Source organism: Lactuca serriola, chromosome 6 (genome assembly GCF_051521515.1).
Source record: "Lactuca serriola cultivar US96UC23 chromosome 6, Lser_US96UC23_V15, whole genome shotgun sequence".
NCBI classification, from domain to species: domain Eukaryota; kingdom Viridiplantae; phylum Streptophyta; class Magnoliopsida; order Asterales; family Asteraceae; genus Lactuca; species Lactuca serriola.
In genome coordinates, this window is record NC_136413.1 from 125,525,810 (window position 1) to 125,537,535 (window position 11,726).

The 11,726-nt window shown below is 34.9% G+C and overlaps 1 protein-coding gene across 1 annotated transcript; it reads left to right on the plus strand.

Moving 5' to 3' along the window:
• Nucleotides 1-5,114: 5,114 nt before the first annotated feature.
• LOC145060124 (G-type lectin S-receptor-like serine/threonine-protein kinase At1g67520) lies at nt 5,115-8,230 on the plus strand. The gene is made up of 6 exons (XM_079007847.1): nt 5,115-5,237; nt 5,311-7,074; nt 7,153-7,272; nt 7,359-7,558; nt 7,667-7,877; nt 7,954-8,230. Exons 1-6 carry the CDS (start codon nt 5,195-5,197, stop codon nt 8,190-8,192), a joined length of 2,577 nt encoding a protein of 858 aa, XP_078863973.1. The 5' UTR covers nt 5,115-5,194; the 3' UTR covers nt 8,193-8,230.
• Nucleotides 8,231-11,726: the final 3,496 nt, after the last annotated feature.

Consider the following 11,726-nt stretch of genomic DNA (forward strand, 5'->3'; position numbering starts at 1 on the left):
CATACATTAGACAACCAATAGCCCTAGAATATTCAAGTTGAGACACTAGAGATCCTTTATTTGGCAAAAGCTTGAGACTAGGATCTATAGGAGTGCTAACAGGAGAACAATTCTCAAAGTTAAACTTTTTCAATATCTTCTCAATGTAATGAGATTGAGAAATTGAAATCCCATTGTTTCCTTGTTTAATTCTTATACCAAGAATTACCTCAGCCTCCCACAGGTCTTTCATTTCAAAACTAGATGATAAGAATTTCTTGGTTTTATTAACTTCTTCTAAATTAGTACCAAAAATTAACATATCATCCACATATAAACAAATCATGACTCCTTTTCCAGAAGTATCAAATTTGCTATATACACACTTGTCAGCTTGGTTTAATGCAAAACCATTAGACAAGACAACATCATCAAACTTTTGATGCCATTGTTTTGGTGCTTGTTTCAAACCATATAATGATTTCTTTAACTTGCACACTTTGTGTTCATTTCTAGGCATCACAAACCCTTCAGGTTGTTTCATGTATATTTCCTCATCCAAGTCACCATTCAAGAATGCAATTTTCACATCCATTTGGTGAATCACAAGATTATGTATAGCTGCAAGAGCTAATAATAATCTAATAGTAGAAATTCTGGCAACAGGAGCATAAGTATCAAAGAAATCAATACCTTCCTTTTGTCTAAAGCCTTGGATAACCAATCCGGCTTTATACTTATCAATTGTGCCATCCACCTTCATTTTTCTTTTGAGGATCCATTTACATCCTAATGCCTTGCAACCAGTAAATCAGCCAATACCCAAGTATTGTTATGCATAATAGAATCAATCTCATCATGAATTGCCTCTTTCCAGAAATGAACATCCCTAGAAGCCATAGCTTCACTGAAAGTCTTTGGATCCTCTTCAATATTAAAACAATATTGATGTTGAGAAATAGTTTCATTCCTTGTTCCTTCAACTAAATATAGTTGAAAATCAGATCCAAAAGACTTAGCTTTTCTTGCACTGGTGCTTTTCCTAGGTTCAGGTACAGAAGTTGCACCACCATAAACATCTTCAGCTTGAGTAATACTCTTGTTGGAAGATTGATGAATCATATCCCTTGGTTTAGGTATAGATGTAAATATTTCTTCATCAAAGATAGCATCTCTTGACTCTATCACCGTGTTTATAGACACAGAGTCATTAGATTCTAAAACATAGAATCTATATGCTTTGGAATGCTCAGCATATGCAATAAAGATACAATCTATACCTCTCTCACCCAATGTTTTCCTTTTGGGTTCAGTGAGCCTTACAACTGCTCTACAACCCCAAATTTGAGATAACTCAAATTTGGTACCCTTTTACACCAAAGTTCATAAGGAGTATTTTTACTCCTTTTATTTAGAGTTCTATTCAAGATGTAACATGCAGTTAACATTGCATCACCCCAAAACCCTTCACTTAAACCAGAATATTACAACATGGAATTAACCATTTCTTTCAAAGTCCTATTCTTCCTTTCAGCTACATCATTTTGTTGTGGTATATATGGAGCTGTGGTTTGATGTATTATTCCAGTTGATTCAAAATAAACTGGGTCATAATACTCACCACCTCTATCAGTACGCAATACTTTTATTAATTCATTTTTATGAAGCTCAACTTGTTGTTTATAAATTTTAAATTTATCAAGTGCTTCATCCTTAGAATGTAGAAAATAGATATAACAATATCTAGATGCATCATCAATAAAAGTAACAACATACTTCTTGTTTCCAAGGAAAGGTGCTGCATGGAAATCACATAAAGCACTATGTATAAGATCCAACACCTTGCTTTCCCTAACAACATCTTTGAAAGGTTGTCTAGTGATTTTAGTTAGCATGCATGTTTTACATTTTTCATTATTTTGGATATCAAAAGCAGGAATTAAACTCATTTTAGACATGTCTTTTAATCTCTTGTAATTAATGTGTCCTAGTCTAGCATGCCATAATTTAGATTTATGAAAATTATTGCTAATACTACTAGAAGCCATGCAAACAGAATTATCACTAGAAGGATAATTAATATTAATCCTAATCATTCCATTACATATATATCCAAATCCCATAAAAGAACCATGTCTTGACAAGATATACTTGTCACTTTCTAACACTTGTTTGTAACCAGAATTATTTAATACAATTTCAGACACGAGATTCTTACGAATCCCTGGAACATATAAAACATTGTTCAAACACAAACATTTCCCAGAAGTAAAAGTAAGTAAAACAGATCCTATGCCCTTGATTGGTTCAGTTGCAACATTTCCCATCTTAACAACAGATCCATCTTCAATTGGTTGAAAGTCCTTGAACCAATATAGATCTTTGCAAACATGACTTGTTGCTCCTGGATCAACCCACCATGCAACTTTATCATCCTGTACATAAAATGCTTCAGAAATCAGAGAAATATAATTCTGAATATATTTAGAATTCTGCAATGAAACAGATATCTGACCTTGTTGCTTTTCTGGATCCTTGGATCCACTTGGTCCAACACCATCCTTATTCACTTTGCGGAGATGAAAATCTTTCTTGAAGTGACCCGGTTTGTTACAATTCCAACAAACCAACTTAGCCTTCTTCTTGGAAGACTTGTCATCCTTTCCTTTAAATTTCCTTTTTCCATTAGACTTCTTAGGATTCTTTGAACTTTCTCCTTCCACCATGTTCACAGAAGAGGAACCAACTTGGTTCTTGCCTTTAGGATTGTTATCAAGTTCTTGAGTCCTTAAGGACTCTTCAATCCATAAATGACTTCCAAGTTGAGTCAAAGTTAATTCCTCTTTGTTATGTTTTAGATTATGTTTAAAATCTTTCCAGGAATGGGGCAGTTTGTCAATTATCACATCCACAACAATGGCTTAATCCATTTTCAGATTGTGTTGAGCAAAATGTCCTAGGATCCTTAACATTTCATGGAATTGTTCCATAACAGGCCTGGAGTCAATCATCTTGTAAACCATAAAGTTACTGACGAGAAACTTCTTGCTAGATGCATCTTCAGCCATGTATTTGGATTCAAGAGAATCCCAAAGTTCTTTTGCAGATTCAAAATTTTGATAGATATCAAAAAGAGAGTCAGACATACCATTGAGAATATGACCACGACATATGTAATCATCATTTTCCCACTTTGATCTCCTTCTTGTTGCCTCCAAAGGTTCATCTTCAACAGATTCTAGTAAGACTGACATGGGTGTATTCAGAACATACACCACTTTCAGAGTGGTAAGGAGAAAGTGCATCTTCTTCTGCCATCTACGAAAATCTTGCCCTTCAAACTTGTTCAATTTGTCAAACTTGCTTGTCATATCCTTCACAGAATCACCACTTGCCATGATTACAGAATACTTCAATTTTCGTTAGAAAAAGGGGATAAATAGATTGCTTGGATTCTCTGAAAGTCGTGATTCACTATCAAATTGAAGTATTTCGATGGTACAAATCGAACACTCAATTGGATGAAATTCAGAGAATGAAATCTGAGAATGTATATGAAAATGTTCTTCAAGATGTACCAGAAAAATGACCAAAAAACGGATATATCAATCCTGTCTAAAAATTGTCAACAGACAGTTACAAACTGTCATAAAACTACCAAACTGTCATTAAACGGATCTCAAGAAAAAAAAAGGGTCAACTTTCTAAAATTGGATTTTTGATGCAATTTTTAATATAACAACATAGTTAGGGGCTCTGCCCCTTGGACCCCGCCAAGGGCGCTGCCCCCGGACCCCCGTTCGTTTAGGGGCTTCGCCCCTAAATAACAATGTACTTTATATCTTGAAAAACTTGAACAAGTGTGCACTCTTACACCATCCTAACTTGTTCAATATTCAACAAGATCACTTTTGGTCAACAAATTTAATTCTGTTACACTTAAATAATATTTGATGATATAAAATCACCAACAAAACGTTATTGTATGGTAATACATTTTCAAGTTATATGTTATTTAGTGAATGACTATATTTTTAACTTTTATTCATAATATAATGCAAGAATTAGATTAATCATTTAAAATACAGGAAAAATAATTAACATTTCCGTAAAGTGTTAAAGTCAATATTTCTTGTAGTTATAAGTTACTTCCCTTATTTGGATCCATGTTATGATGAGGACAGCCGGCCCAAAGCTAAACTGGTCTCAATCAATGCCGGCCCCCAAAGAAATAACTCTCGCTGTGTTTACCATACAAAGTTGTGAACTCTGATTTTGTTAGCTTACGAGATACATGATGCATTTGTATCTTGCTTTGTCTTTTGCAGCAGGAAACGTGCAGTGAGAGAGTCAAAGAGGTAAAACTTGTATTTTTCTACTGTATTTTGTTGATGCATGGTGCATTTGTATCTGGGGTTCGGTCCTCAAACGTTTGAGGTAGATGGTAGCTAATTAAAATAATTAAAGAGCATAACCTCTGCTGAATGATTACGTACATTTGTGGAATCTTGGCTATTGTTAAAGAACACAAAATAAGGAAATTGAAACGCTTAATCTGCAGCTTATATTATACTACAATGCAAATTATATTCTTGGTACCTCTCACAATCTTCTTTCTCATTGGAGGTTTTGTTTACTACTAGAATAAATCACAATCACAATTTCGTAAATTATGTAGAAAAGATGGGACATCTAATGTTATTCTCTTGATAAATTACATTCTTGCATGCTTCTAAATCCTTTTCTCGACATAAGTTTTTGTTAGTTTTCGTCAAATTGTTCACTCTTGCTGATTGGGAGTTTTGCTGTTCTGTTCGTTTGTAAAATTTGACAACTCCTGCATAAAAGATCGTATGATTATAATGTTATGCTTTTTTCTACATCTTAATTCTACATGTGTTCTTTGTCAATTTGGTAGACTTTAATCATAAATTGGACCTTCTTTGTCAAATACTCCACTTAATTGTGATTCTTTGAGATAAATTATTGATTATTGAAGCTCAAATAAATCCTTTTTTGATATGCATAAATTGCAATGATTTGATGCATTAATGTACGTAATATCTTTCAGAAGTTTTATACATATTAAATTCAATGATGTATAACTTCACATTTTGTATCTACTAGCTAGATACTCTACAAGGAGTTCATGTCTTCTAAAATTGGTTCTTACGTCATCACCATCATCTTCACAACTTGATGTAGCAAACTAGCAATGGTTCCTCAAATTCTGGGTTTTCTTTTCTTCTTTTATAATGGTAAATCCATACCTCTATACTAAAAACACACACAAATCTTTTGTTCAATATGCAATTTTGTGCATACTTGCAGGAGCTTTAGGCGCAACTTTTACGTTTGTCAACGACTGCGGGTTCTCAGTTTGGCCTGGAATCACTCCGTGGCCTTATATCAATAGTACTGGATTCGAGTTAAAAAAGGGCAATTCCCGATCTCTTCAACCTCCCGATAACTGGGTAGGTCGTATCTGGGGTAGGACTGGTTGCGGTTTCAATGAATCCGGTAACTGGTCATGCGCCACCGGTGACTGTGGCACTGGTCAAGTGGAGTGCAAGGGAAACTCATATACACCACCCGTTACAACTGTAGATATCAACATCGGTGACCCTAAAGGCTTGAACTTTTATTACGTCAGCCTTGAAGATGGCTACAACTTGCCAATTCTTGTGGAGACAACTGGTGGATCTGGTTCTGGGTTACGTAGTTGTGCGAAGACAGGTTGTGTTGATGACTTGAATCAATGGTGTCCAACTGAGTTGACTTTGAGTGGTGGAGGAGCGTGTGAGACGGCTTGCCAGGCGTTTGGATCACCAGAATATTGTTGCACGATCTCGATAACATCAACAGACACGACATGCAAACCGACAACGTACGCTCAGTTGTTTAAATCTGCATGCCCGAGATCTTATAACTCTGTGTTTGATGATTTGAATACTATATATAGATGTAATGGTGCCGATTACAGTATCAGATTTTGTCCTGCTTCCGATTCATTTTCAACGATCAAACATGGAGGCCAACTCAACTCTACAGATCAACTCGTTTCCATCGGTGGGAATTTTACGTTAGGGTTTTTCAATGAGGATTATAGTTACTTGGGAATTTGGTACACTAATGATGTTGAATCTAGGAAAGTATGGGTAGCTAATCCAAATACGCCGATCAAATCAATTTCAGGTTCCCATGCCCTCTCCATTGACGCCAACACTGGAGACTTGATCATCATTGCAGGAGGGAGAACACTAATGAGTATTACCAATGTTCAAATGGGTCCAAACCCTAATGTGACTGCAATCCTCGAAGATAATGGTAATTTTAGGTTGATTGATGAAACTGATAAAAGGGTTTTGTGGGAGAGTTTTGATCACCCAACCAATGTACTTTTACCTGGTATGAAGCTTGGATATGATATCACAACAGGGAAGAACTGGACCTTGACTTCTTGGGTGAGCAATGATATACCTTCTTCAGGAGCTTTTACTATGAGCTGGGAGCCCATTGAAGAAACATCCGAAAGATTGATGATTCGAAGACGAGGAAAACCCTACTGGACTAGTGGGAATCTAAACAATCAAGTATTTCAATATATGGTTGCATTGAACGCCCCAAGTAGCAAGTCTAGATATCACCTTACTTCTGTATACAACAATGAAACACGATACTTTAGCTACGATGGCAATATTAGTGCTACACCAATGTGGATTTTGACGGAGAAAGGTCAAATTACAGATATAGATAACTCTTTTTGGACCCCTGAGTTTTGTTATGGGTACGATTCTAGTAATGGTTGTGTGGAGTCGAGTTTACCACAGTGTCGGCGAGTGAGTGATAATTTTAGTAAAATGAACGGAGATTTTGCGAATGACATGACAAGAAATGCTATCGATGAGGACACAAACCTAAGCATTAGCGATTGTTTTGTTAAGTGTTGGAAAGATTGCAGCTGTGTAGGATTTAGTAGCAGTATCATCAATGGAACTGGCTGTGTTATATGGACTGGAAGTAATAACTTTTTGGTTAATCCTCGTGATAACTCTACGTCAAAGTATGTAATCAACCATAATCCAATCAGATCAGGTATATTTAATGTTGTTTATTTCCAATTGTTTTTTCTGCCATTAATAAACATCTTTGAACCTAGAAGTCACTATGCAGTAAACAAAACCGAAAAGAGCAAGAACAGTGTATGGATACTCAATGGGATTGCCATTCTTCTCATTTTCTTGTGTTTTGGGTTTTTCTTTTATATAAAGAAGATAAAAGATAGTCGAAAAGGTACAAAACTAGCAATGATATAAAATCTAGCTTGTTTTGGTGCGTTATAGTTTCATATTTTGTTAAGTTTTTGATTCTGATTGTAGAATACGAGAGACGGAAGAGAGATGAATATTTCGTGGATTTGACCACTTCTGAAAGCTTCAAGGATGTACATCAGGTTGAAACTAATGGTAGGAAAGGAAATTACTTGTTACTATTTAGCTTTAGTGCTATCATGGCTGCTACTGATGACTTCTCAGTTGAAAATAAGCTTGGACAAGGTGGTTTCGGACCTGTTTACAAGGTCTCTTACTTTCGAGACAAACTTAATTAATTGATACATATATTTAGTTCTTGCATTGGTATCTCTATTATTATGACAAATAGAGATGTCATGAAATTGTGAAAACAGGGACAACTAAGTGATGGACGAAAAATTGCAATCAAAAGGCTTTCAAGAACATCATGCCAAGGGCTGGTGGAATTCAAGAATGAGCTAGTCCTTATCGCGAAACTCCAACATACAAATCTCGTTCGGGTTCTTGGTTGTTGCATTCATGGGGAAGAAAAGATGTTAATATATGAATATATGCCCAACAAAAGTTTAGATTTCTTTCTCTTTGGTATGTTTTGTTTCTAACATTAGTGCATATAGTGGTTTTACTTGTGATATTTGTTAGAGTTTTAACTGTCTTGCAGATGAAAATAAAAAGGGACAGCTGGATTGGCCTAAGCGGTTTGATATTATTGAAGGAATTGCTCAAGGGTTGTTATACCTACATAAGTACTCGAGAATGAGAGTTATTCATAGAGATCTAAAAGCAAGTAACATCCTTTTAGATGAGACTATGAACCCCAAAATTTCCGATTTTGGTATGGCAAGAATGTTCAAGCATAATGAGACCGAGGCAACCACTAAAAGGGTCGTTGGAACATAGTAAGTTATCTCCAATTTAAAAACTCCTATTGAATTGTATTTTTGTTGGCTATAACTTTAACATAAAATATATATCTTGGAGATGACAATATAATTTCATCATTTTTATCATATATACATGAAAAACAAGAAAATGAAGATAATTTATAGATTACATTTATCACATACAAAATATATCCATAAATTACTAGACCCGTCAATGGTTACCTTCTGTTGCTATCTTAAGTTCCACTATTTACTTTGTAGGTTACAAGAACAATAAATATAAGTATAATAAAACTTATACACAATGCCATGCAAGTTGATTTATTTTGCTAACAATCTCTCCTGTGAATTAAACTTGCTTTTTACTCCAAAAGTCTTTTGGATGGTGGACACTAAGGGTACAAACGCAGGGCTGGTCCTGAAAAATGAAATATTCTTAAAGGCTCAGAACAAACAAGAAAAAAAGAGCCCTTATCTTTATTATAATTTTGTATTTTTAAATAAAAATATAAAATAAAAAAAAAATTGGCCCTGTGCAGCTGCCCACTTTGCCCCGCCTCTAAGCCACCCATGTACAAACGAATCAAGTTACTAGAGATTAACTTGTTAAAAGTTCAACTCTAAATTTAAAACAGGCCCTAAGTCAAGCCCGATCGATCTTAATATTAGACTTGTTTAACAAATGAGTTCGAGCTTAAGCATGTGTTACTAAGCACAATTAGTTTTGTGAGGCTAAATGAGCCCACATGTATATAATATAAATTTTATGCTTTATATATATATATATATATATATATATATATATATATATATATATATATATATATTAAATAAAGAAATATTTAATAAAACATCATTCAGGCAATTAGGGTATATTGTATACGAGCCGAACCAAAACCCATATATTTCTTTACGAGCCCGATCCTATACCATGTCTTGGACGAACCCAAAAAAATGTTTTTATTGTTATTATAAGCTTTTTATTTTTAAATAAATAAATTATATATATATATATATATATATATATATATATATATATATATATATATATATATATATATATATAAACACATACACACATATATAACATAAGAAAAAAATTGGCCCCAAAAAAATTAGGCATTTTGCAGCTGTCCACTTGGCCCCTCCATCTACGCCCCCATGCTTAGTGTACATTAGGATTTGTCTCATATCATGCTTCATCTCCATGATTATTCTGTTTGTTCTTTCACATACACCATTTTGTTATGGCATATAACATACAATCATTTTATAATGTTGAATGCCATTTTCTTTATTATGTTTTTTAAACTATTTGAAATATTCATCCCATTGTCGATCTGCAATATGTTTATTTTTAGTCCCATAATATTCTTCACTTTCGCCTTGAAATCCTTGAATTTCTAAAAAACTTCGTTTTTTTGGAAACGACAAATATATTAAAAGCCACATGATTAGCAAGTAACTAGATCATGGGAAAGAGTACAAAGAGTACAATGGCAATTAACAAAAATTAAAAGGAGAAATACACCAACCAATCCAACTACCGCGCGAATTGGAACTCCTATATTTAAACCACGCGAATGATTGAGAGATAATCTCGTCCGCTATCTTTTTCGGGGTAGTAATCACCTTATTATATACCTTATTGTTCATTGCCACCCAAATATACCAAATCATTCCATAGAAGATTAAATTGACCACCAACTTTTTCTTAGGGCAATTCCCCTAAGAAGCAGCAAAGTTGAGATATTCCTCAATGTTGGATAGTTGTCTTCTAGAAATACGACACCATTTGAAAATCCAATCACGTGTTTCCTCCGCAACCTTGCAAGTGACAAAAAGATGATCTATCGTCTCAGGTTCCACTCCACATAACTAACATAAATTGGATTGGACATTAATACCCCTACGAACAAATTTTGTTGCAACTGGTATTCTTCTCAAAGCAGCTCGCCATACAAAGCACCTTAATTTGAGAGGAATCATCTTTGACCATTCGACCAACAAGCCATTGTGTGAACACGCCATAGAGTCATTTTTTTTCTTAGTGTATTTACTGTGTATACACCATCATTGTTGAGGTTGAATCTAATACCCAACACATCAGGTATGATTCTGATGTTGTTAAGGGTCGATCATAATTGCAAAAATTCTAATAGAACATTATCCCCTGTAATGTGCTGATTTCCAGCACCATGTGAAACTTGAATCAGAGATTCCTTCAGACAACACCATGTGAAACTTGAATCAGAGATTCTTTCAATGATGAAGCATCTTTTTACGGACTCCAATTCATACAACAGTGGATACATGTTTTTAAGAGTATTATTACCACACCACCGATCCAACCAGAACAGAGCTTGCACATTCGAACCGGGAATCACAGAGAATAATGATTGATGATCAATTTGTGTATCAGGAAGGGTTTTGATGGCCTTGTCGATATTAGTCCAGACACCCGGGAACATTTTCTTCGCCAGATACCATAATGTTTTTCTAAATAAATTGTGAATGCTAACAATACATTTGTTCCATATGGTTTCTGTGTTTGATTTGAGTCGCCATAACCATTTAGTGATGAGAGCAAGATTTTGGGCTTTTAAAGAACTAACACCGAGACCACTATCTTTTTTTGTGTGCAATTACCTTTCACCATGGTACCCAATGAATTTTTTTCTTTGTGTCATCACCACCCCACGTTAACCTACGTCTGAGTAATTCAAGATCGTCAATAACTCCGTTTGGTGCTTTGAATAATGAGAAATAATATGTTGGGAGACTTTTAAGTACTGATTTTACTAATGTTAGTCGACCACCAAAAGATAAGGTCTTAGCTTTACACAACGACAATCTCGATTGAAACTTTTCGATTATCGGTCGCCAATTCTTTTTTATGGTCATATTCGCCCCAACAAGGATTCCCAGATACATGAATGGAAAAGATCCTTTTGCACAACCTAGAACATTTGCTTGAACTTGAAATTCATCATCAGTCACGCCAATACCAAATAGCATGGACTTGTGGAAGTTTACTTTGAGGCCAGAGCTGATATGGAAACACTTGAGGATTCGAGCTAAATTCTTGATGCAACTACTTTCCCATTTTCCAATAAAAATGGTATCATCCGCCTAGAACAGATGAGTAAGACATGGGCTATTATTAGGTAATTTGAGACCGTTAAACAGATTGTTGCTGGGAAGCACTCTTGATTGCAATATTTAATCCCTCCATAGCAATTATGAACAAAAATGAGGATAATGGATCCCCCTGTCTAATGCCCGTTGACAAGTATTGATGCTCTAGAAGAAATATGACAACCATGGATCCAATTTCTCCATTTACCACTGAATCCCATTTGTTCCATTAAGGAATCAAGGAACCGCCAATTCACCGAGTCAAATGCTTTCTCAAAGTCCACCGTGAACATAAAGATTTTTTCTTTTCATTTTTTTGCCCAAGCGCATACTTCATTGATGATAAGTGGACCATCGAGAATGTTTCTACCTTTGATGTATGCAAATTGGACATCATCTATTATAGAATCGA